Here is a 27,657-nt window from a genome sequence, read left to right on the forward strand (position 1 = left end):
TCTCCACTGCAAAGTTATTTTTTCCCATTGCCCTATTATCTTCTTTGGAAGGAAGTCACTCTATGTAGCCCAGGATTAAGAAGTAGGGTATTATGCTCCATCTCCTTGAGGGCAGAGTACATAAAATATTTGGAATTCTTCTGCATGGTAGATTTGTCTGTTCCACCTCATTTATTAATTTATTCAATCACTTATATCAGTATAGACTCATGGTATTTTTTTATATTTTATGTTATAATCCAATACTAGTTTATTTATTTTATTGCTCAAATTATTCTAGCTTTGGCCATTGGGACCACTTTGATTGAGATGGCTCCTGTGTCCCTTTGATATTTGACATTCAGTTGGCTTTTTGAGCACTTCCTTACTCTCTGGCACTATAAGAATATATTTTTTGTAATTGTATTTAATATAATTTGGAAAATGCTATATAACCTTTTAATATAATTAGAAGAATGAGATATGGTAAACCAATGATACTAGTAGACATTCATCAGTAATGAGGGCTCTTTATCTTGAGTTGTTTTGAATTCAATTTCCTAATCACATCTTACTCTTAGTTTGGCTTAGAAATTGACCAATGATATTTTGTAACTTTACATATTACAAATAAAATGAAGGAGTTAATGAATTTAGAATTAAACACATTTTATTTAAAGAGGAAACTAGCATACTTATTGCTGATAACTAGGAATTATATTATCAAAGGACTGTTAATCCAACAAATTTACCTATTGAAAGAGAGGCAATTTTGTATGTTTAAAGAAGGAAATTAAAAAGAAGCAAGAGACCTTCAATTTACTTTTAAAGAGTAATCAAAGTCCTGAGTGGGCCAAGAATTTTTGAAGAAGACCCCCAAAGCAATCACCGCGGCAACAAAAATAAACAAATGGGATCTGATCAAACTAAGAAGCTTCTGCTCAGCCAAAGAAACTATCATTAGAGTGAATAGACAACCTACAGAATGGGAGAAAATATTTGCTCTCTACTCTTCCAATAAAGGTCTGATAACAAGAATCTATCTAGAACTCAAAAGATTTAACAAGAAAAAATCAAACAACCCCATCAAGAAATGGGCAATGGAAATGAAAGGAAACTTTTCCAAAGAAGACAGAAGTATGGCCAGCAAACATATAAAAAAAAATGCTCAACATCTCTAATCATTAGAGAAATGCAAATCAAAACCACAATGAGATATCATCTAACCCCAGTGAGATTGGCCCGTATCAAGAAATCCCAAGGCAATAAATGCTGGTGAGGATGCGGAGAAACAGGAACACTCTTACACTGCTGGTGGAACTGCAAATTGGTGCAACCTTTGTGGAAAAGAATTTGGAGATACCTCAAACAGCTAAAAATAGAAATACCATTCGACCCAGCAATAGCATTATTAGGCGTCTACCCAAAAGAGCATAAGACATTCTATTATAAAGACATTTGCACCCGAATGTTTTTGGCAGCACAATTCACTATTGCAAGGATGTGGAAACAACCTAAGTGCCCTTCAATTCATGACTGGATAATTAAAATTTGGTATATGTTTACAACTCAATTCTAAGAAATGACAGCAAGCTAACACTGCTTATACTATCCTGGATTGAGCTTAAGCCCATTATCCAAAGTGAGGTGACACAAGATTAGAAAAATGGGCTCCATATGTACTCGCCGTCACATTGGTACTGACTGATTTTCAATATGGTGATAAAAGGGTGGTGGTGTTCACCAGAGATTCGGGGGGTAGGGGGATAGACCCACATCTGAAAGAGGCGGTGAACAGTGTGGAGGGTAAGGGCATACCTCTAACCTTAGCTAAATAAAGGCAAAATTATAAAATCTAACCAAAATGTAATTAAAAGAAAACATTTATCTGGTGTCGGGCAGGTAGAGGGCAGGGGATGGGTTTATATATATACATTATAAGTGCATTGTGCATTGTTGGGGGCATGGACATGCTTGAAGCTGACTCGAGTGGGGAGGGAAGGCAATAGCAATGTTTGTAACCTTAACATTTGTACCTCCTTATTATGCTGAAATAAAAAAAAAGAGTAATCTGCAGATTAAAAAATAGTAGGTCTATTTTAATAGATGATAAATTCCTGGTGTCACAGGATTAGGGAAGGAAAAAGACCTCAGAAGCAATACCAATTCTCAATTCTCTAATTCTCAAAAGGCATTCCACAGCTAATTAGACAAAATGGCAGGCCATTGTCCAAATAGTTATGTGATTTGGAAGAAGTTGTAGTTCTCATATTTCTGGTTCTCTTATGTGTATTTGTATTAGGAAAGATAATAGTTTCTAATGTTCTTTCAGTTCAAAATTATGCTATTGTTAAGTAACAGGGAGCAATCCAGAAATTTACAAACATATTGTGCAACAGCTACTTATGAACATACACCTGGCACTTTCGTTCCTTTCTTTATGGAGTTCAGTATGCCTGAAAGCTGACACTTAGTTAATTTCTCCATGAAACAAAAACAGCAAAACTTCTACAGAAGAGAAAACAGAATCAGCAGCAGCACTGGGACGTAAACCCAAGCCCCTGCTTTCCATTTCAGTTGCTCTGTTTTTCAGAACTACACTGTCTGACATAAGAAAAACTGGTATAAGCAGAATGCCCCTACATTTAGTTAATATCAATTCTAATTTAGTACACAAGTGATTTCTTTGAATACTTATTACTTAGATTCCATTTAAGGGAATGGGGAAGGGGAGAAAGCTAGAGTGGAGGAAGATGAATCAAATCACATTTGTAGACTCCAGTACAACAGTCAGCATATTTCCTAAGATAAAGTCCTCTTGGATCCTATTATGGCCACTAAGAGATTTAAAAAAAGATAGGATAGCTAATTTAAAAATCCCAGACTTCTCAACCAAGTTGAATCTATTGGTCGATGCTGGATTATTAAAATGAACTATGAGCCTGGAAAGTTGAAGGTAGTTTCTTTATTGAGAAAATAAAAACATGTTGCTTAGGGAAAAGAAGTAGATATGGCTAGGTATCAGGCATACCAAGTGAAACAAAATGTCTGAAGTATCTATATGTCTTATCTTAGATACGTACAACTATTATAAGACCATTATTTCTCTTATCTCTCAGGAAACATACATTTAGTTATAATATTAAAAGCATACAAAATTGAGCTTTTAATACAAAACTAAATCCGATCAGGAGCAGAGTTACATGGAATAAGGAATTTCTTATATAGATGCTGACTTACACTCCCCACTATAGTATTTGATAAACAACAGCATTTATGAAGCACCTATCACATGTCAAGAACTCTGCTAAGGACATAGAAAGATGACTAAAAGACTACCTCATCTCACAGTCTAGGGATTATTAGAAGGAAAAAGTGATGGATCATGAGAGGGAGATGAATCAATATAAATGAAAAACTGGGATTTCAATGTAGGAAACAGAGGAAAGAGGATTGATGCTTTTAAAAGAGACATAAAAGTAGATTTCTGGGCAATATAAAGGTGAGAATCATCCAATCTTGTTAGGTTCTGAAGGCATCTCTAGATCAAGCTTCCCAGTGAGAAATGGGGCAATGACAATGTGACAGCTAAAAATAAGCCATGATTACAGCAAAGAAAACAGCAGCCAGCATAAACCTGGCCATTGTCATTGTTGAAGTGGTAGAATTACTCCTTTCAATTGTTCTTGTCATCATAGGCTTCCTGATACGTTCATCTGTAGTGAGGATAGCTTTTCGAGCCCCATCCCACTTTCCAGGGCCCTGTAGACGATACTGGATTGGAGTACTGGGTCCCGTTAATAAGTATAATGCCAACTTGGGGTCAGTGAAGGCCAGAGATAGCAAATTGGGCCTGACCCCCACCAAGTCAGCAAGCTCTTCCATGGTGTCTACATAATCTCCCTGAATGGTGTGGCGTTGGCTCTCCACATACCTGAAATAGAGACGACAGAAGCCATGGCATATCAACAATTCAATTACTCAATCAGCTAATCAATCAATCAGTCAGTTAGTGTTTTCTAAATGCCTGCTATTGGCTCAATATTGGGCTAGGAGCTGTGGAAAACAGAGAAGAAAGATATTTGTCACTGTCCTTAACGATCTTTTAATCTACTAAAGGAAATGAAACAGATATACATGAAGCAGAGAAAAATATAAGATTCCTAGTAAATGATGTGGTTTTAGACTGCTAATAGAAATGTAGAGAGGGGATAGTAAAAAGAGAGCTATCATAGTTAGGTTCTTAAAGGATGTGGAAGATACAGATAAGATGAGGAGTAGGTATAGCAAATCCAGATACAAAAGATTCTGATATTGTGAGAAAGAGAGAACCTACCACCAAAATTCCCAATTATTTGGGATCCTCAATTATTTTATGAGGGCACTGTGGAAGAGTCCACAGAACAGGACTTCCCAGGGCCAATGTTAATTTGGAATCCTGAAAGGATGAAGGAGGATGACTTACCCTACAGGAGGAAGTGGCCCTGTAAATGGAGCCAGATGGAATGATTATACCACGTTCAGCTTTGTATAGTTAAAAGGACTTTTTATGGGGGAAATGTGGATAACAGAGAAATATGTGTGGAAGGAGTGGGATTTTTACTTTCTACAATGAAAATAAAGAACAGTAGGACAGAAAGGAAGTAAGAAAAAAGCCAAGTCAGACTAACTGAGATTGAGGAATCGAGAACAAAGATAGGAAAAAAATGATAGAAAATAAATTTGAGGTAGAACTGGTGAGCTGATAGATAATCAAGTAGGAATTTGTTGAAAGGGGATCAGATTGAGAAGAGAAGAGAAGACAGGAAAGAATTTGAGAGCTTTCCCTTATGGAGGTTATGTTGGCTCAAGGGTTTGTAGGCATGCATTTATTTATTCTATAGCAGTAGGTCAAAAGCTATAGCATTCATGAAGGTTTCACAAAAGAGATGCACTAGTTCCTGCTTGGTAGGGTTATTATGAGGATTAAGTAAGCTCATGCATATAAAAAACACTTAATGGGTACATATAGTTGGCCCTCAATAAAGGTTAAATTATATCCTTGGGGACCACTCATAGTCAGGTGGTTAGGCAAAAATGAGTCAAAGGGAAGAGAGAAGGAAAGTTGAAATAAGATGGTTTAGTGCCAGAAAAGAAAAGAAAAGGAAGCACTCCAAGAAGGAAGAAATGTTTTAAAGTACCAAACTCAGCAGTGGAAGAAAAGTAGAGGAAGGAAAATGAAGTCGGTCATGGATGACCGTCAGGAGAGCAGTTTCAGGAGTAAGGATGGAAGTTACAATGCGTGAGGCTTAGGAGAGAGCAAAGGGTGAGGATGCACAGGGTGTAGAAAATTTACTGCAGAAGTTTGACAGTGAAAGGAAGTAGGAAAATAGGAGAATACCTGTAAAGGGTCATAGGGTTAAATAAAAACTTACTTTTTCCTCTTCCCAGATAGGGGGAAATTATGCTAGTATAATCAATTGAAGAAAACTACCTCATTAGGCCTGTACCTCTAGCTTTTCCACAGAAATTTAGGAACTTAACATCAACTTCTACTTTGTCCAGATAAAAAACACCTGGTGATTGAGCTCAAGTTCTGAAATTCAGACTGCTAAATTACTGTGGTCACCAAAGCACTAAGCAGCTGGCTGAGGTTACTGTCTTCCCAAATCATGTGTACTATGTATACCATAAGCCCCTGTGACCTGAGTATGCTGTCACATGATGACAGCCAGCAAAGTGACCACTGCAGATTGTTAATCTACCTATAGATTTGTAATTTGACCATATCTAACTCTCCTTAATTCATTGTTACTCTTCCTTCCTCTGGTAGCTCTGCTACCATTACAAGTAATCCTTATAAAAATAGTATACCTGCCATGTACTTTTCCTACTCAACTTTCCTTTTAGGGCTTACACATAGGATTTTAAATACTTTTTTAAAGCTTTTCATTCATATTCTATTATTCCCCCCCCTTTTTTTTTTTCAAAATATAATCTAAATCCTGAAACTAACATGAGGAACCTAAATATAGTACAATAATATTGCTCTTATTAAGAAATAGGTAGAGGCCAGGTGTGGTGGCTCACGCCTGTAATCCTAGCACTCTGGGAGGCCAAGGTGAATGGATTGCTCAAGGTCAGGAGTTCAAAACCAGCCTGAGCAAGAGTGAGACCCCTGTCTCTACTAAAAATACACAGAAATTAATTGGCCAACTAAAAATATAGAAAAAAATTAGCTGGGCATGGTGGTGCATGCCTGTAGTCCCAGCTACTCAGGAGGCTTAAGCCCAGGAGTTTGAGGAGTTTGAGTTTAAGCCCAGGAGGCAGAGGATTGCTTAAGCCCAGGAGTTTGAGGTTGCTGTGATCTAGGCTAATGCCATGGCACTCTAGCCCGGGCAACAGAGTGAGACTCTGTCTCAAAAAAAAGAAAAGTAATAGGTAGAAAAAGTAGCCATATATTTTCCTGGGCGACTTTCTTACCTTTTTTCAATTTCCTTTTGAGCCTTAGATATTTCTGCCATCATTTCACTTTGTGAGGGAAGTGTCTTTAGCCCTAAAGAAAAAAATCAAAATTTTAAGTGTAAAATACCTCAGTAGGAACAACAATCCTATTAACAATGATTATGCTATGGAGAATTCAAAGAAATACAGGATGGTTTTCTGTACTCAGGTGGGTTACAATTCGCTTAATCACCTTGTCCTACCACCACAACCACATAATAATAGTAACATCTGTAGCTTATTCTGTTCTGCTTTGTCTTTGGAAGATATTTCTCTTCCTCTGCCTCCCAACCAATGCCTGCCTCCTCCTAACATAGTCCGTCAATTGGAAAATGGAAGAAAGACAGGAAAAAATGATAGCTGACCTTAAAAGTATATGGAAAATGAGGTACAAAGTGGAAGGTCTGGGGAGTAGGGAAACATACCTGCACCTTGCTCTTGATAACAAAGGGGCTTTATACCACAGAGAGAGAAGGAAGTAAAAATAAACTCTCAATTACATTTTATGTCTAAAGTCCTATGGAAGATAAGCCTTTCCTTTAAACTTTTTTATTTGGAAAGAGTGGGGCATAAAGCCAAGGGTAACTCATGATACCCAATCTTGACAGATAAAATTTAAGCACTGAAGCACAAACAGTTCCAGTAGGAGGAATTTTACACCAAGGACAGGGCTAGACAAAGGTCTTAGTATTTAAGTCAATATAAACAACTCTAAGCTTGAACAGTTTTTTTGGTTTTTTTTGAGACAGAGTCTGGCTTTGTTGCCCAGACTAGAGTGAGTGCCGTGGCATCAGCCTAGCTCACAGCAACCTCAAACTCCTGGGCTCAAGCAATCCTTCTGCCTCAGCCTCCCAAGTAGCTGGGACTACAGGCATGTGCCACCATGCCCAGCTAATTTTTTCTATATATATATTAGTTGGCCAATTAATTTCTTTCTATTTACAGTAGAGACGGGGTCTCGCTCTTGCTCAGGCTGGTTTCGAAATCCTGACCTCGAGCAATCCACCTGCCTTGGCCTCCCAGAGTGCTAGGATTACAGGCGTGAGCCACTGCGCCCGGCCTGAAATTCAGAGATTTTTTTCAAGGGGCCCAAGACAAGGTAGGAAGGAAGAGAGCCTGGATTACAGTTCTGTGGGAGTAGGACTTTCCGTCTGCTCTTGGGCCTAAGATAGGTTGTCTTTGTGTGATCCAGACTGGCCCCTGAATGTTTCAGTATAAAGATGAAAAGAGATAAGGCTGCCACTCTGCTCTTCCAGTCTAGCCAGGATTTAACATGCCTGGAAATAAGGTAGTTCATAAGCCGAGATCCTCAGATAAGAAGTTTCTACTTCAGCAATTAGAACTTCGTTTATGTCAAGGCTAAACTGGTGTTCCTTTGAATAGACATGGGTTAGATACCTCCTGTGTGCTAGGCACTGGTCTAGGCTTGGAATACAAAGGCAAATAAACACAATTCCTGGAGCTTTCAATATATTGTACTACTAAGGAAGGGAGGAAATGCGCACAGGCTTTTTCTACACGAATATAAAGTAAAGGGAGGGCATACCAAGAAGGAAGGACAACAGAAGCAAAAGCACAGGGCTCAGGGCACCTACCGTGTTTGCTGCTTACATTTTCTAGTGCATCTAGAGGACTGTAGGGTGTGTGGGAAAGATTAGTGAAAGATGGGCCTGAAATTTCAGTTTGTATCCCCTTTGTGGAGTAACAACCTTGTGGATGGCGTGCTACGACAAAATGCTTTCCTGTGATGCAGAGGATCAGCATAACTTAATATGGTTTTCAAGGGAAGAAAGTTGCCGAATGAAAGTAGAATACTTGCGAGAGCTGCAAAAGAAGCATAGGAAAAAAGAAGCTAGGTTTCAGTCAAGGCAAGAAGTGAGTTCAGTGTTCTACAAGAGGGTAAAATATTTTCTTGACAAGAGAGCAGAAATTCCATAAAACAGAGGAAGAAGGAAATGAGGCTTAGTAGGGGAGGGAGAGGCTAGGGATGGGGACAGGCTTTGTTGGACAGACATGGAAGAATGGGAGAAACCAGCTGGTCATAAGGGTTTAAAACTGTCACAGTAAATGTAGAATGGAGGGAAGAGAAGGCAAGGATTTGGTAGGTGGACAGGTGAGCCATGGATAGAATAAACTCAGGGTTCCTGTTGGAAGTTTTGTAAGGTTGTAGGGATTCTTCTGAAGATTTCTTCCTTGCAAGTGTTAGGAGAAAGCTGCAGGAATCGGTACTAGGCTTCTGCTAGCACAGAAAACTGGGCTTTTTGCACATTTCCCCTAAAATCCCCTAATCCCACAACCACAATGTAGCCTCTTGTAAATACTCATTTTCCCTATTCTTCTCAACAGTTCACTTGGTCCTGGAAAAGACTCTCAGTCACTTAAAGTATATTAAAATGCTGCAGCCTGTTTTAATGAACCTTATACCCTTAAATTCCCAATGAAAAGATCCATTTACTATGACCAGAGGTAAGCCAACCCGATGGGTTGTTTGCATTATATTGCTTGTCTAATGCTCTCAAGTAGTACATGATCTACTGGATAAGACTGGAAGGAATTGAGAAATGATAGAAATTTGGGAAAATTTGGAAAGGTTTTTGATCTATCAACTCTAATACCATTGCTTCTTTTTTTCTCTGCTATTATCACGATCTTCGCTAGAGAAAAGAAAGCTGTACTTCCAACAGGAACTCTGAATAGTTCTAATGAAGTATTAGTAATGATAGAAAATTTTATTGTAACAATGATAGAATCAATGAATTCCTTCTTTAGAAGGAACATTAAAAGTTATCTGGTTTCGCTCTATTCTAAGGCTTGAATCTACTCCATATCTCCCTGGCCAAATGGCCATTCAGTCACTTGGCATCCTTTTCCTATTCTGCCTGGATTCCTCACAATTTCAGAGGCAGCCCATTCCATCTTGACATGGCACTGGATGATAGAAAAAACTTTTTGGGTTTTTTCTTAATGTTAACTTGATACTGTGCAACCTTCAAGATTTCACTCCTCGCTTCTGGTTTGACCATTTGAAGCTACACTGAGTAAATCTAACCTTTCTTCCATGGGCCATCCCTTGAATCTTATCTTCTCCAGGCTAACCCTTTCCAGCTCCTTCAGTTGTGCTCCAGATGACATGTTTTCAAATCCCTTAAACCATTATTATCTCTATCCTTATTTAATTCACTCCATCTTCATTTTAAAAATATATCTTTGGGTATAGTCTGATCAGTTTAGAGAAGAACAATTATAATATTCTAGGACATTATAATTTTTTAATGATGCTATATTTGATTATGCCTTTTAGAAGCCATGCCATTCTGTTGACTCATATTGAGACTACTATCCCAGATCCCCCAATGTTTTCTTCATGTGCTTCTAGCCAAAACTGAAAGAGGGGAGTTATGGGAAAAAAAGTGAGGATTTAAGAGATTGAATATTCTACGTTATGAACTAGTCTCCAACCAGGTAGTCTTAATTTCTGGCTGAAATCAAGTTATACCATTTCTATATTTGACTTTATCTCTAATGAAAGAAGACAAATTTCTTTTACTTCAAAATATATGCCAGTTGTCTAAAACCTAGATGACTGAATTCTCATCTGGAATGCACTTTGGAATCACTGGGGAATAAATATTCCCTTAATGATGTTAAGCCTGTCCCAACCCAGACTTAAAGGAATGGGGTGAAAGCATGCCTAGCTTGGAAAAATGATCACCAAGTGATTCTGGTGTTTGTCTGTGGTTGTAAACCACTACTTTTGATTTTACTCAGAAGTGAATTTACCAGTACTAACTTTGTGCTAAGCACTGTTCCAGTGCTTAGTCTCCAGCCATATATTTAAAAGCAAGTACACAAACAGAATTAAACTTACTATCAAGTAATGAAGTAGTCAATTTGCATGGTCACTTACCTTTAAATACTTGAGTGGCCCAGCGTCCTTGGAGCTCTGAAATGGGCATAATGGCTCCCAAGGGCTGAATCAAGCCTATGATTGCAAGAGTTGGCTTTTCCAGGTTAGGTGGGAAGACCTTTTTATACAGGGATATCTTGTTTTTGACCACTCTGACAGAATCTTCAAGAAAAGGAAAGGCAAAGGTATAGCCTGTGGCAAAGATAACAGCATCAATGTCATCTTCCCGGGAGCCATCCTCAAATATGGCAGCTGTCTCTGTGAATTCCTTCACATTTCCTTTCACTTTCACCAAGCCAGAAATTATACGATTTGGCAGGTCATCGTTTACTGTTGGATGCTGACTCAGAGCTCTGTGAGTGGTGATAAAGACCAAGAGAAGGAGAAATAAGAGAGAGAGAGAGAAATCAGTATCATGTAAATAAAATTCTGCTTTGGTGGAGGTAAACAGTATGCCAATGGTCTCCTCCTCAGTCTATCCATGGAATTTGGGAAATATCTAATTTACTCCATCTTGAACACAGATCAAGGTCTCAGAGCAGAAGTTGAACCCCAGGGGGCATTGAAAGGGAGGATATTGGACAAGTGATGAAAGAAGAGTCTTATTTGAGGAGTGAATGTATGGTTTCTCAAGGAACAGTAATGTCCTAGGATATGATAAGGCCACAGGCCAACAGTTTCCATCCACATATCAAGAAGACTGGCAGAACTAAACTATCGACATTCTATTCAGTTTTATTTCCAGTTTCAAAGGCCCAAGAGCTAGACGTAGACCATCATTTTCCAAACTGTGTAATAAATTACACGTATATAGCAATTTACAGTTTGTAAGTTGCTTTTATATGCATTAACTTATTTGACTCCCAGAAAAATCTACGAAGGGGGCGGGACAGGTATCATCATCCAGGTTTTATAGATGAGGACCTGAGGCTTAGAAAAGGTAAGTGACTAGCCCAGTGTTTCACAGACTAGGATTTTAGAATTTATATTAAAGTTGTTTTCAATGAACTCCCTTGGGATACTTTGGGCCTCTTAAATAGTGTTTTCTAGAGACAACATAGGATAAGGCTACAAATAAATAAATAAAGCTGGTTTCCAGTATCTTGGATCTTTATAAAAAGAGGTCCGAATTCCTGAATCCTAAATTAACTCAGATTCCTCAGCCCCTCATCTTCTGACAGAGTTGGCCCAGCCTCAGGAGTATTGTATATTTAAACGACCATTACTGGTTTGTTGCATTTAGTTATGCTTTGACTTTAACCTCTGGGTAGATTTTATTTTGCATTCTAACCTCATGATTTCATCTTTCTCTCCAAACTTACTACTTTTCACTAACAGTACCACCATCCACACAGTTGCCCATGCCACAAAACTGTAGTCAAAGCTTCTGGTCACCAAGTCTTTTCTCTTTCTCCCCTAACATCCCCAGAATAGTTTATCTCCTCCTTATCTCACCTGGACAATTACAGTTCTCTTTATGCCCCCCTGTCACATCCCTATTCACCATTTTAAGAATGGTCATTCTAAAATACACTTATTATTACATCACTCACTTTGAATGGCTTTAAGACTGTCTTCATTCCAGATCCTTTGTTTAGCAAAGCCTAAACAAGGTTTTCATGTCTGAGGAAGCTGGAGATATATTCAATCCCTCGTCCAACCTTGCCATATAGTCCAGCCATACCAGACTACTTGCGGGTCCCAGAGCATAGTATCATTTTTGCTATTCCAAGACTTTGTACTTATAATTAGAATGCTACCCCCCTACCCTATTTGTTTGGCTGTCTCTTGTTATTCCATAAAGCCTCAATGTATTTATTTTGTAGCCACCAAAGATATACATGTTAAAATAATGAGGTGAGAGGCTTTTGGTAAACACAGTCTCCAAATATTAACCCACTGATTAGCTTCAAAAGGAAAAATATCTTTATACTGGAGACACTTGGTAGATACCACCTTCCCCAAGTGATCAAATTTAGCGTCATTACTATGGGATAAACTGATATCATGCGGCTCCTGATGTGATCCATCTAAGAAGATCAACATCACCTATGTAGTATATGTGCCAAAAATATTTAACCTGAATATAATAAAGGAAAAACAACTATGCAAGTCCAAATTTAGAGACTCTATAAAATCATGCCTTGGATTCTTTAAAAGAAAAAAAAAGTTTTGTCAACAAAAAAAAAGAGTGGAGAATTATTTCAGATGAGGAGAGATTAAAGAGACATAACAACTAAATGCAGTAATATAACTGATACCTGACAGGACCCTGGATTTAAAAAAAAGAAGAAAAAGGCTATAAAAATATCAGTGGGATAACTAGAGAAAGCTGAATATGCCAATATATTAGCTAATATATTTTATCAATGTTAAATTTCCCAAGTATGATAATTATATTATGGTTATGTATGAGAATGCCCTTTTTCTTAGACAATATATGCTGAAATATTTAGGGTAAAGTATCTTAATGACTGAAACTTACTCTCAAATGGTTCAGAAAAAAATATGTACTCATGTCTGTAGTATTCTATACCTATGTGGATCAATCTATCTTCAGGAGGGAGCAAGCGAAAGCAAATATAGCAAATGTTAACAATAGGTGAGTCCAGGTGAAGGGTATATGATTCATTGTACTTACTATTTTACAACTTTTCTGCAGATCTGAACATTTTCAAAAATAAAAAGTTGAAGGGAAAAGAATGTTAAGTCAGCCTTTAGAAATGCTTTCCTTTGGACCCCATCCTTTATACCCTCACAGCACTCTATGTATTTCTTTATTACACACTGTTGTCTTCCTTCTCATTAGAGTGTTTAAGATCTGAGCCATTTCTTGAGTCTGCCATTTATTACTGTGCTGAACTTGGGCACATTACTTTGTTTCTCTAAGTCTCAATTTTTATATCTGTACAATGGAGAGAAAAATAGTACCAACCAATAGGGCTGTTGTGAGGATTGAATGAGATGATGCATGTAACGTATTTTTTGTCTTATAGAAAGTCTTCAAAAAGGTAAGGTTTTATTATTTGTATCAGTATTGCAATACTGATTACTATCATGTCTTTTCTCTCTGTATTTCACGCCTGGCTTATAACGGGTGCTCAGCATTTGTTGGATGAATGAACCAATGATGTGCTGCCCTCACTGCCATTCTGTTGTTGTTTGGGGGCATTGTGTAAAAAGGACTGATACCTGGGGAAATGAGAAAATGGTAATGCCAATGGGAATTATACACCGAAAACCTACAGACCAGTGGGTCTTGGACTTCTGTGGAGGACAAGGCAGAAATCTGATCTTAGATTCTGTGGGTTTTCTTAATGTCTTGGTAGAGGTAGCTCTATTATTAGCCCCTGTGAACAGTCCTTTCCCTTGTGCCTGGGCCATTACCACCCCACTCCCATTCCAGGACATACCTGTGTTTAGGCTTCAGGCCGAACATTTCATGGTCAAATCTTTCGTTCATCCTTTTTTCCAAATATGTGTTTAATAATGATTGACCACATATCTTGGTTATAAAATATTTAAGTCGAGAATAGAACACCACATCAAAAGGATATCCACGGTCCCCTACACGATTCAGGATCCAGGCCCCTCTCCTGGTGCTGAGAAAAACCTGGGGCATGGGAGAAATGGTTTGCTTTTGTCACTCTGGCTCATAAACCTTCAAAAGCATCCCCATTTTCTTCAAGATGAAATTCAAACTCATTAGTCTGGCTTTTTAATCCCCTCACAATGTTTTGTTTGTTTGTTTGTTGCCATCTTCCTTCCCAAACACAAAGCTTAAAATTAAATCGGTATATTTACTATCCAAGAGTATGTCTTACTCTGATCTACCACTATATTTCTGTTTAATGCCATTTTGCCTGCCCGAAAAGCTCTCTCTCCTCTTAATTCTCAAAAGCTTATTCATTTTTAAAATCTATATGAAGTCTGCCTCCTCCTCCTTGTAGACACCACTGACCAGTCAGGCTAACAATTTTTTCTCCATTTTCTGCACTTCTCTAGTACTTACCACCTATAAAACTCATTAAAAATCGTGGCATGGTAAAGCTGAAAGCAACTGGGGATTATTTAATCCAAAACCCTCAGTCTTTTTGCCATTGACTTTGTTTGCATTGTTACAAAAAAAAAAAAAAAAAAAAAAAACCAACTCTCATATTTATCATTTACATTGATTTTAAACTTTATACACTCTTAATTTCTGTCTCTTCAAATGTGTTTTCTTGAGGGTGGGAGGCATAGCCTACACATCTTATAGTCTCCCTAACACATTATCATCACTTCCATTTATTGAGATTTGTAACCCGTAGGTCACTGTGCTAGGTCCTTTATCTATATTTTCATCTAATCCACACAACATCTTGGGGAAGGTATCATTATCCCCAGTCTATGGGCAAGGGGCATGGAGAAGATGAATAACTTCCCTGAGATCATACAACTAGTAGGAGGCAGAGCTGAATTTCCAACCCAGGTCCAACTGACTCTAAAACCTGTGCTTAAGAAATATTTTATTGATTAATTTAATAGAAAAAAATTAAGATTGCTAGTAGAACAACAGGAAGTTGGTCAGAGTTTCTGCATCCTCTCTGGTTAAAGTCCATGTTCAGAATTGATAAAGGTTTAATATTCAATTACGTGGCAAAAGCATCACTTTTTCTACATTATAAAACTCTCCGGAGACAGTTTCCAGACTTGTAAGATATATAAGTACATTGCTTCCTGGTCTTTTGTTTACAGTCTCATGTAAAAAGATGACCTGTCTAGATAGGGATAATCCTTTGCTTCACAAACATATTCTTACCTATGGTGACCATGAATGCTATGACAATTATGTACTTTTACATGTCATAGTTGAAAGAGCATACAAGGTCTTAGGAATTGAATGGTTTTGAGTGCAGGCTATATAACTTTTCATGAGCAAGGAAAATGGTCAGAGCCTTAATTACAAAGTTTCCTATTTATAAAATACTGACAATAATACATACATCACAAGGCTACTGCGAGAATTTGAGTGTTTTTGTAAAAGATGTGGTATATAGTAAACACTTGATAAATACTTGATGGCTGTCATAATTTTTACTTCAGTTTCCCACATATACTTGGTTTTAAGCAAACAACATATTTATAAGGAAAAAATGGATATGTCAGAAAAAGAAGTGAGGAAAATTCTTTAATCAATATAATCTTGTAAGAAAGAGATATTTTCTCTTTACAAAAGTGGTATACCACAAGAATTATACCAAAACTTCCTTGATACACTGAAATGTATAGGTCCATCTAAAAATTTTGATTTATAAACAAATTCTCATTAATGCAATTGAATATGTAAAGCAAAAAGTTAGAACCCAGTAACTGAGTTTCTTCATTTTGCATTTGTGGTGTGACGGTATTGCCTCTGTTATGCACATATAACTTTGCTATGCATTTTCTCTGGCTTTCTCCCATACACAGCTACCGTGTCTCCACATACTCAGAATGCTTTTGTGTTTCTTGGCAATCTACAATTCCCCAAGGCAAGTAAGGCCCAGCTCCCTTAGAACTGACCGTGCAAAGCCAATGATGTTAAAGAAGGCTCTTGCCATGGGTCCCTACTGCTTACTTGCACATTCTTCTAGCATAAGACAAATACACATTCTTACCCTTTCTTATTTTAATAATTATCTCCTGATAAGTTTTTGTTGGATTAATTCCTGGAGTAACATATGAAATCGCTTTTGTGGTTACAGACGAGGCTAGTACAGCCAAGTGTTATTGGAACAAAGTTGCTGAAGGAGAGTCATTTAACAAAGTTGTGGCATTAAGCTTCTATTTAAAAACAATAATAATTTAAGGCATATTTGTGGAGAAGCAAAGCTTAAAGTGACTGAATAACAACCAGACGTTTATCTATTGCTAATAGAGTTATGATTCAATAAAGACATAAATAACAAAATATAATAATGACATCTTTTTCCAGGAATTCAAAGTGAAGACACTTTCTTCCCAGTTCAAAAATCTATGATACAAAAACCAAAACAAACAAAACAGAAAACCAAACAGATAGAAATTGCTTTTCTTTTCTTTCTACTATTACATCTTGTAGAAATTGCTTTAGAATGAATGTCATTCTGAGTTACATGACTGTATGCAAAGGCTGAGGTGAGCTGCTTGCACGTGCTATAGTGTGGACTCTCTTTATACTAATATCCACATTGTCTCTGGAAAGATTAGATTGCTTTTTCTTTCCATTTGAGGAATGAAAAGGAAAATTCACCCACCGTCCTATGAGTGAAAAGTTTGTAATGATCCCAGTGAGCTTTCCTTCACAGAAGAACATGGGATTTCTGTTGGCTAACAGTAGAGCCACACTCCGAAGGTTGCATTCTAACAAGCTCTCCCAACAATTCGTTGGTATTTATCAAAGCCAGAGGCACACTCTGAGATGGTGGCCGGCTAGAAATATGAGCACAGTCTGTGGCCATGATCTAATTCCCTAGTGTAAGGCCAGCTGGTAACCTCGACTCCTCCATTTGCTTCAATCATGTTGCCAACCGAGGCAATGAAACCAAGCCCTCCACCTGCCACTGCACCTACGGGCAGGTGTCCATGCTCTCTCTTGGGTCCACCTGCAGCTTCCTTGCCGAGAGTGAAGCAAGAGTGAAGCAAAAGGATATACTGATTCCAACCTGCTTGGCCGTGTGGCTTATCTCCACAGCCAGATCCCCTCCAGAATTCCCAATGCCAATGATGATGACTCTCTTTCCAGTGAATCCCTCTGGGTTCTTATAGTCTCGACTGTGGAAGTACTGTCCTTTGAACTTCTTAATTCCTGCAAGAGAAGGGAAAATAAGTATTGGGTGATGGTTTATCTGATGAATATCATTTGTCAGATTACTCAGTCTGTTTGCAGAACTTAAAAGTCAAGCATATATTCTCCGTATGTTCTCCCTTTACTTGGCTACTATCTTGCCTTTCTGAATATTTTTGCCTATTTTCTTTTCCCATAGCCTCAGAGTAAGATCTTGTGATTTTGTTATCATAAGTAGTTTGCTTAACTTGGGATCCATTTGTATTTTGGATTTGTAGACTCACAAATCAAAATTTCCTCAGGAAACCTCCATTCCCATTTGTCTTTTAATCCCTTTAAATACCTACTCCCATTTCAATTAGGGTATATATGTTTTTTATACTCTAGAGTATACATAGGGTGCATTTTTTCTCAAACTGAAAATCCATGTCAAAGGCTGCAATTAAATTCTTGAAGTTTTCATTTCTTCCTTAGAAACTTAATATTTCTGTTTGTTTCCTCGATTGCTAAAAAATTCCTCATTCAACCTGATGCTCATCAAGAATTCCACATTCTTTATTTTGATCCTTAAAAAGACTAAAGTCATTGTGCAACTAAATAGATAGACCTCTAATTTGCCTCTAATCTCCAAAATTACCATTATCTCTACCTCCCCAAATGGGAATAATATAAGTTACCCCAACATTTTTCAGGGGAACATACAGATTAGAATAAGCCTTATTTCATCCGAAAGCAGGAATCACTCGGATCACAATCCTCTCATTCCTCAGGGGTCAGGTCACAGGCATGGGTCAAAGGCCTTCCTTCCTTGTGGGTTACTTACCAGGGAAGCTTTCTAAGGGTAGGTGAGCATTGGTGTGATGGCCAGTGCAAACCATGACTCCATCAAAGACATCCGTCACCTTTTTCCCTGCAGACTCAGTGACCACCTCCCACTGGCCTGAAGTAGAAAAATCAGGCCGCTTCTTCACACTGCACACAATGGTCTGAAAAAAAACAGTAATAACCACAGGGGGCTGTAACCACAGCCTATATGTGGGCATCTTCCCTGACATGACTCTGCTTGCAGGATGTTACCAAGGGCTGATATCACAGGCACCATCACATAATAGGGCCCATGCAGGGATATTTGATCTTTATACTCCACAAATAAGAACTGTTTTGTTTTGTTTTGAGCTGTGGTCAGAGTGAGAAAACTTCCAGGAAGAAGAATTAATAAAATAGAGTTGGCAGCCGGGCGCGGTGGCTCACGCCTGTAATCCTAGCACTCTGGGAGGCTGAGGTGGGCAGATTGCTCAAGGTCAGGAGTTTGAAACCAGCCTGAGCAAGAGTGAGACTCCCGTCTCTACTATAAATAGAAAGAAATTAATTGGCCAACTAATATATATAGAAAAAATCAGCTGAGCATGGTGGCACATGCCTGTAGGCCGAGCTACTCAGGAGGCTGAGGCAGGAGGATTGCTTGAGCCTAGAAGTTTGAGGTTGCTGTGAGCTAGGCTGATGCCACGGCACTCACTCTAGCCTGGGCAACACAGTGAGACTCTGTTTCAAAAAAAAAAAAAAAATAGAATTGGCAGGCTACTGTTGTACTCTCCACTGCTTCTAGAAAATTGCAAGTCACTAGGTCCCTTGGTCCAAAAGCCTGGGCTTTTCCTGTGCTTCTGTGGCACTCCATGAATGAAATGCCTGTTCCTCTCCTGACCCCCAGACATCCTAAGACCCTCTGATGGCTTCTTGCCCCAAGTCGTGTTCACACTGGCTAGCTTTAAACATGTGACTGAGCTATAGGGCTTCTTTTCCTGGCAGAGTAGAAAAACTTCTCAGTGGATCTCATTTTATATAAACGAATCTCTCTTTGGCTCTCATAAATGCCCATCTTATAAGTAACTATAAAGAAAAAAGCTATGAAATGGCATAGTCAGTAGTATAATTTTTAGATTTTTTTTTAAAAATAAAAAATATTGAGTTACTCTACTCAGCCTAAGCAAACACTGTGTGCTTCTAGGGTGTATGGCCATGATGTCTTGGTGGACTAACAGAGACACCATCCTGTATGCCCTAGCCAGCCAGCGCTATTTCCAGTTCCTCTCATGTTTTTTCACACAGGCTGGTACCTCTGCCTGGGTCTCCCTTGTATTCCTTCTTTGTTTGGCAGAACCCTACTCATCCTTTAAGAGTCAGCTTGGACATGATCTCTCCTAAGAAAACTTCCCTGGAACCTAATGCTTCATGCCCTGATGGGTTCAATATCTCTCCTCTGAGCTGCAATGTATAGATCTCTGTAGCATTTACCGCCCAGTAATTCTCTATTTTTATTAATTATTTTTATAATAAAAATTTTCTGTCTTTTTAAATAGACTTTTAAGTTATTGGGTTTTTTTGGTTTTTGTCTTTGCATCTTCACTGTTTAGCATGGTAACAAACTTGTTCAATCAGTGTTGTTTAAACAAGTGAAGAGAAGCTCCACTGGGCTGTAAATGTCTTACTTTGGAAGTTGTCACTGGATGTTACAATTTTATGATTGTTAAACAGAAAAAGGCATGACTTAGCAGAAGATAGACAATTGAGGCTTTTGCCAGCTGTCGGAAATGTCTGTTGTCTGTTCTTTTATGGTCATGGTTAGATATTATAGAAAAATCATGAAGACTTTATAGCTGGAAGGGACCAGTGAAGTGACCTGTACAATCATCTTGTTTTACAAATAAGGAAGTTAAGACAATTTGAAGTTCAGGAACTTATTTGTCTAACATCACAAGTTAATCAGTGGTAGAGCAAAGACCAGAGTTCAGGTTTTTGTTCCCTGATTCAGTGTTCTTCCCTCTTCATCAGGGTTAACTTCTCTGCTTCCTCAACAACTTTCCAATAACTACTTCACTGGATTGTTGTGGTGATTACAAAAAATAATGAACTGGAAAGTATTGCAGGAAATATAAAGGGGCAGTAGTGGAAAAATTGTGAAACCAGGTTTTTTTAGTGCCTGTGGCATCAGCCTCGCTCACAGCAACCTCAAACTCCTGGGCTCAAGGATCCTCCTGCCTCAGCCTCCCAGGTAGCTGGGACTACAGGCATGCGCCACCATGCCCAGCTAATTTTTTCTAATTTTAGTAGAGACATGGTCTCGCTATTGCTCAGGCTGGTCTCAAACTCCTGACCTCAAGTGATCCTCCATCTTGGCTACCCAGAGTGCTAGGATTACAGATGTGAGCCACTATGCCTTGGGACCAGAACCAGGTTTTAAAGTTCTCATACCTATCAGGTCCCTTCTGTAACTGGGAAAGCATTTCCCCTCATCTGTTTTATTGTAATCAAATAGTATAAAATGAAGGTGATGAAAACACTCTGGCAGGTGGCTTCCTGTATCTGCAGCCAAATAATATAAAAGAGAGACCTTCTCATTAATATTTTTCAGGTACAGAGAAGAAAAAGACTCCACAAAGTGGAGTCTTTGCCTAGGTAAAATAAATACATGTGCATATCAAGCCAATCTTTAGAAGTAAATATTGGTAAATGAAATGACAATGCTCATTTACTTGACAAACAACTTCAAACACAAAGATACACTTAAAGTTCTCTACCTTAAATCGAATATACTTTATAAGGTCAAATTCTTTAGCATACAGCCTGAAATACTCCATGACTTGGGAGTTGTGCATGAAGTTAGGGTAATGATCTGGGATGGGATAGTCGCTGAAGCACATCATCTCCTTAGAAGTATTGATGATCACTGATTTGTAAATACTGGCCCTTCCTTCTTCAGGATTTTCCTGTAATAAATAAAAAGCATTCATAGCAACTTGAAGCAATTAAATCTTCATGATTTAATAAGATCCAAAAAACATCTGAAAAAGTTTGCTGCAAGAAATGCCAATGAATACAAATCACACACACACACACACACACACACACACACACTCCTCCACATCTTCTAGTATAGTCCTTGTGTAGTGCCTTCCCCCTGAACCTGAGGTATCTTTATGACTTGCTTTTGACCCACAACATACAGTTGAAGTGACACTGAATGACTTCTAAGATTAAGTCATATGTAGCCTTGTATCTTCTGCCTGGGTATCTAAGAAAGCTCGCTTTGGTAGAAGACAGCAGTCACGTAAGAAATCCAACTACCGGGAGGGAGACCACCATAGTGTGAAGAAGCCCGAGCTAGCCACACGAAGAGAATGTCTAGGATAGAAAAATGTGCAGCCAGTCCCCATAAGTTCTAGCTATCCAAGCTGAAGTTCTAAATATGTGAACAAAGAGTTACTAACATTGAGTGATAGTCTTTTAAAAGAGTAAAAATGAGATAAAGTGGAAACATATCCTGGAGAATATGAACATATACTGGAACATATACTGGAGAGTGTAAGTTAGTACAGTGTTTTCTGGAGAGCAATGTCGTGAAAACCCTTGAAACTTACCTGATCTTTTAAAGAAATACTCAGCATTGTTGACAAATATTTATGTTAAAGGCTGCTGATGCCAGCATTATTCATAATATGAAAAGGAAATGAGCTAAATGCCCAACAAAATACATTAAAATTGGAGAACCACTGCTCTAGATCGTTGTTATCAAAATGTGATCTGTGGACCAGCATCAGGGGCATCACTCAGGAGATTGTTACAAATGCTTAATCTCAGGCCCTAGACCTACTGAATCAGAACCCACATTTTAGCAAAATCCTCAAGTGATTCAGATACACATTAAATCTGAGAGGCATTGCTTTAGATGACATTAATCCCCAACTCAGTGTTCTTCCCCATACAACAAACTGCTTTGCTTCCTCAAAAACTCCCTAGTAACTACCTCATAGGGTTGTTACTGTGGCGATCACACAAAATAATACACTCTCTACCCAGCCTATTATTCTGTCACAAATGACAAGTTTTCAAGTTATTAGATTTTCAAAAATAGTTTTGATTATGGAAAGTTGCTTTAATCAATTTGCATATCCTCCTCCCTTTTTATTCCAGAACTGAACAGATGTTGGAATATTGGGTATTACAAAATATTAAGTGCCCACAAAAAGAGAGTATTTTTTGGCTTTGTCCACATAAGACTGTTTTCCTTCCATTTTTTTTTTTTTTTTTTTTTTTTTTTGAGACAGAGTCTCGCTTTGTTGTCCAGGCTAGAGTGAGTGCCGTGGCGTCAGCCTAGCTCACAGCAACCTCAGACTCCTGGGCTTGAGTGATCCTTCTGCCTCAGCCTCCCGAGTAGCTGGGACTACAGGCATGCGCCACCATGCCCGGCTAATTTTTTATATATATATCAGTTGGCCAATTAATTTCTTTCTATTTATAGTAGAGACGGGGTCTCGCTCTTGCTCAGGCTGGTTTTGAACTCCTGACCTTGAGCAATCCGCCCGCCTCGGCCTCCCAAGAGCTAGGATTACAGGCGTGAGCCACAGCGCCCGGCCTTCCTTCCATTTTTATTGAAGAATTATTCACTCAAGGAATCCTAAATTGATCATTCCCATAATCCAGTAACTCATTACTTTTGACTGCTAATAACATTTTCCTGAGTTATCCTTTAAACTCTTTTCTTATAATCTATCCTACCCACTTCAACCAAAGTGTTCTTTTTAAAGTGTGACTGGGACTATATCTCTGCCCCAATTAAAATTTTAGATGTTGCCTTGCTTTCTATAGAACATATTTCCTATTTCTCAGCTTAGGATTCAAAGACCTCCATAATGTGTGTTTGTGGTCCCTAACCCCCACTACTAGTCTGGCCTGTTAGGGAATGGGCCTCAGAGCTCTGCTGCCAACCCCATCTGTGGAAAAATTACTTCCATGAAATTTTTTTTGTGGGGTAGTGAGCCAACCTTCATCTGTATTTATAGCTGCTCCCCATTGCTGGCATCTCCACCTGAGCTCCACCTACCCACCCATCACCCCTGCTCTCCCCATCCATGGAAAAATTGTCTTCCATGAAACCAGCCCCTGGTGCCAAAAAGGTTGGGGACAGCTGTTAGCATATTCCTTAGCTCCTCAAGGGGCTTAGATTATTAAGCCCCTTGCACTGTATTCATGGTTTTCCCTACAACATCTACAATTATAAACAAGCACTCAGTAAATGTTTAATAGATGTATATGACAAATTATATTAAGAAATGCATGTATAGAATAAGAAGTAAACTTCACATAATGTATAATGAATTAATGAAACATCAAAATTTATCTCAAAAAGAGTTGAATAAGATACATCTATCTCATTCACAAAAATTTGTTCTAAGAAAAATCACAAAATAATATAAAAGTTAGATGCATAAAGATATACATTTTAATATTATTTAAAATAGCAATTAATTAGAAACAACTTTAAATGTCCCCCCAATAGGTAAATATTTTAGTAATGTTAGGTTCGTCTATGTGGATGTCATTTGGTTCCCAGTGTCAAGAATGAGTGGGTGCAGTGGCTCACGCCTGTAATCCTAGCACTCTGGGAGGCCGAGGCGGGAGCATTGCTCAAGGTCAGGAGTTCGAAACCAGCTAAACCAGCTCTTGCAAGAGCGAGACCCCATCTCTACTAAAAATAGGAAGAAATTAATTGGCCAACTAAAAATATAGAAAAAATTAGCTGGGCATGGTGGTGCATGCCTGTAGTTCCAGCTACTTGGGAGGCTGAGGCAGGAGGATCACTTGAGCCCAGGAGTTTGAGGTTGCTGTGAGGTAGGCTGATGCCACACCACGCTAGCCTGGGCAACAGAGCGAGACACTGTCTCCAAAAAAAAAGCAAAAAAAATAGAAAAAAAATGTATCATGTTAATGTAAGATGTTAATAATTGGAGAATTGGACATGGGGTATACCAGAACTGTTTATACTATTATCCTAATAAATTTTATAAATCTAAAACTGCTCTAAAATTAAAGTTTACTTAAACATATTGTTTGTATATAATCACATTTAAAAAAATTAATATAAATGAATGAATGGCAAGATCATTTTGGAATTAAGATGTTTGCACGGAGAGTGGGGGGGAGGAGAAAGAAGGCACATTTCTAACTTCTGAATTTTATGTCCTTTATTCTTTCATTCATTCAACAGATATTTATAAAGTCCCTCTGTAATAAAATACTATATTAGGTGCTGAAAAATACAAGTCTGTCCCTATCTTCCAAAGGTTCAAAGTTTAGTACAAAGAGTAGAGCCACACTTTCTACAGCAGGTCTGTTGGGGTCACTGAATGAAATGAATCACAGATCTCATGTCTTTGATAATATTCATATCTTTCTATTCGTTTTGAAGTCACTAACCGCAACGAAGTATTATCTTCCGTCAACAAAAAACTTCAAGCCTCTTCTAGCCACCTGATTAGATCCTAGTAGAGTATATCATTGGGCCAACCCACTACTTTACAAAAGAGAGTGGGCACAGAGCAATATTGAGACTGTGAGTAGAAAAACAAGCTCTTAGATTTTATCATTTCCTACCATTGATGAACAAATCTGCCCTCTACAAATTTTGTACCAATTATATTTTCTACCTAGGCACAAGGCTCACATATTTGAGTAGGAAGTACATATAACAAGCGAGATAGCAGGGACGTAAGGTGGAGTGATCAGAGCAGAAGGGATTAGAGACAGTAATAAGGACAGTGGAAAGGAGAAAAATGACTCCCTTCGATGGAAGAATCAGGACATTTGGGTCTTCTGTCCCCTTGTCAGACTCTCAAAATCTCATGGGACAGCAGCTCTTTGAACTATTGTTCTCAACCTTGTCTGCATATTAGAATCATCTGGGGAACTTAAAAAAATCTAGAGAGGAAAATACATGCTTGGCTCTAGAAATATAATGATGAATCACATGGATGTGGTCTGTCTTAACAGAAGTCAGTGTTATGATGAAACATAGTTTATTTGTTTTCAAAGAAGCAGTTTATAAAGTGTTGGAATTTTGCCAAGAGGATAATTAGGAAAAAACTGCAAGTTAAGTGTTTAGCACAGAATAAATTTAAACCACTTTGGAGACAAAAACAGAAACTTGATAATCAGGTGGGATGATAGACACCTTCCCAAACTCCTCCCATCCTCAATTCATTTCATGCCTATTCAGTAATTGTCAAAACTGGCTAGGACGATTAGCAAAGACACCACATGCATGGGTCCCAGCCTAGCCCTACTGAATAATGACTGACATGTAGCACTGTGCACCTGGTACTGTTACAAATGACTGAAATAATTATTCATTTACTTAATCTCTCCAATAACTCTACAAAGTGGGTACTATTATTATCCCCTTCTTAAAGATGAAGAAACAGAGGTACCAGAGAGGCATACTGATTTGCACAAGGTCATACTGCTAGTACATGACAGAAACAGGATTTGAACCCAAGACTGTGCTCTTAATCTCTACACTATATTGTGGCTGGATTTCAAGAGTAGAAGTTTTTGTCAATTACTAAAAACTAATTAACAGGCTTTTTAGCCTCTGCCCAAGACTCATCATGATGATAGAGGCATATGGGTCTGCTAAGGTGATCCACTCTAGGTTTGAATAAGGACTATTGTCAAACAGAGTTAGTCCCTAAAACACAGCCAAGATACAAAAGGACTTCTTCTGCTCAACTAAAGAATGCTATAAAGGCATATTTAGGTAGCTGGTCAACACTGTGTTGGTTTTTATGAAGTATGAAATGTGAAACACATCTGGGGCACCTCACTACTATTCACTGGTTAAGAAAGTTTAAAAACAAACTCAATGCATGTCTGTTTGGAGATCAATAAAGGTGGTTGATATTCTCTGAAATGTAATAAGCATAACTATCATTTAAGTAAGCTACTGACAAGTGGCAGGGCTGGATGTGCATATTAAAACAATTCAAATTTAAAACAGTATATGCAAATTGCAGGTGCACTCTGCCCTATCCCTAAGACAGGACTTTGGACTTCTCAAGGAAAGGGAAAGTTCAAAGCAATTAAGGCAGCCAGATTTTATATTCTATTCAAGGATTAGGACTGTCAGAGAATTACCTAAAGTGAGCCAGAATTTAGAAAAAAACAGTAATAACACCAAGGTTAGAGAAGATTGAAATGGAGGATTCCTGGAAAGAGTTGCGAGCAGATAGTTCTAGCTCATTTACCTATTAATACAGACCGTGAGCAACCAACGCACCCCATTTTGCTGCCAGCCTAGGGCAAGAGGAACCTGCATAAAACCTGAAGTGGTAACTGTTGAGAAGAGGTCAGCAGGCTGAATCACTGTCAAGCCCATCATATTCCTGGACATGAGATAAAATATTTCATGCACCTAGATGCAGGGAGGGCTTCAAGTATTAAGGGATGAGGAGATGTACCTGGAACCTCCAGAGCCCTCCGATGTCATCAGTCCTTTCGAAGCAGACAGGTTCCAAGCCTTCTTCCAGGCAGCACTTGATGGAAGACAGCCCGCTCACTCCTGCCCCAATCACAGCAATTCTTTTCTTGGTCATGGTCTCCAGAGATCCTCACCTGGCTGGGTAAATGTCACTGAGGTTCTAAAGAAAGGATGACAAAAGACAGAAAGCACCCATCAGTCAACACTTTTCAAGAAAGACCGTGGCCATGGCATTCAAATAAACGCTGTGACAAGAGACGCCTTCTGTCCTCTGAGCCACTGGGAACCGCCCTGCGTGGCATGGGGGAGCCCCGCGCCCGCAAGACCCAGAGCGGAGAGCCCTCTGCCGTGTGTACCGGGTCTCCCGCCTTTCCTGGATCCCCTGCCAATCCTCCAGCTGCGATCTGCCGGGCCACTCTGACTCTTGGCTATCGTCAAATAAGTAGGAACCAACAGTGTACAAACAACAGCCACGGCCAATGGGGAGAAGCGGTCCCGCCCCACCTCCTTTCAGCCAACACCCCGCCCACTCGGCGGCACCCGGTCTCCCTCCCTCTGCAGGACTGAGGCGTGCGCCGCAGCGCTCGGGGCAGGAAGAATCTATCCCACAACTTCCCCGTTCTTCACCTGCAGTGACCCGCGCTCTCCAATGCTCTCTCTGGAAACAGAGTGGTCCTCTATCTCCGTCCTTCCCGCCTCTCCGCATCTACTTTCCACTTCCTGGTTTTTGCCTTAAAGTGACAAACTCCTGCTACTGAAGTGAAACTCAAGGACTCCCAGTCTTGCTCCAGATGCTTAAGTAGGGCAGCATTGACCTTTCAGGAGATCTGTTAAAACAGGCGATTCTGCTCCCTCTGTCACCCTCTCCTCCCCCCATAGCCCTCTCCCCAACTCTCGGACTGGAAAAAGAAAACTTGATTTTTATATCATACCCTACCTAAAAATTAATTCCAGTTTGATTACAGACATAAATGTATTAAAGTCTTAGCCAGTGTACTAAAATAAGAAAAAGAAAGAAAAGGCATTCAAATTGGAAAGGAAGAAATAAAACTGTCCTTATTTGCAGGTAGAAAGTTCCAAGAACTCTACAACCACCACCACCACCAAAGCACTAGAATCAATAAGTCATTTAGCAAGGTCAATATACGAAAAACAACTTGTATTTCTATACACTACCAATAAACAATTGGA

At 38.9% G+C, this 27,657-nt stretch overlaps 1 protein-coding gene across 1 annotated transcript; it reads right to left on the minus strand.

Annotated features, from left to right (window-relative positions):
- Positions 1 to 631: 631 nt before the first annotated feature.
- FMO5 (flavin containing dimethylaniline monoxygenase 5) lies at positions 632 to 26,930 on the minus strand. Its single transcript, XM_012761897.3, has 9 exons — positions 26,823 to 26,930; positions 26,447 to 26,626; positions 20,732 to 20,920; positions 17,980 to 18,142; positions 17,035 to 17,177; positions 13,783 to 13,982; positions 10,370 to 10,722; positions 6,442 to 6,514; positions 632 to 3,913 (listed from the first exon to the last, which is right to left on the minus strand). Exons 2-9 carry the CDS (start codon positions 26,579 to 26,581, stop codon positions 3,568 to 3,570), a joined length of 1,602 nt encoding a protein of 533 aa, XP_012617351.2. The 5' UTR covers positions 26,582 to 26,626; positions 26,823 to 26,930; the 3' UTR covers positions 632 to 3,567.
- Positions 26,931 to 27,657: the final 727 nt, after the last annotated feature.

Source organism: Microcebus murinus, chromosome 2 (genome assembly GCF_040939455.1).
Source record: "Microcebus murinus isolate Inina chromosome 2, M.murinus_Inina_mat1.0, whole genome shotgun sequence".
In the NCBI taxonomy this organism is placed as follows: Eukaryota; Metazoa; Chordata; class Mammalia; order Primates; family Cheirogaleidae; genus Microcebus; species Microcebus murinus.

What these genes read in the sequence shown, in the direction of transcription:
- FMO5 (XM_012761897.3), bottom strand. Translation starts at nt 26,581, where the DNA reads ATGACCAAGAAAAGAATTGCTGTGATTGGGGCAGGAGTGAGCGGGCTG. An exon ending in ACCCTTAGAAAGCTTCCCTG is followed by an intron (nt 17,178 to 17,979) that starts GTAAGTAACCCA and finishes CTTCTCTTGCAG; the next exon opens with GAATTAAGAAGTTCAAAGGA. An exon ending in TAAGCCACACGGCCAAGCAG is followed by an intron (nt 13,983 to 17,034) that starts GTTGGAATCAGT and finishes CCCATGCCCCAG; the next exon opens with GTTTTTCTCAGCACCAGGAG.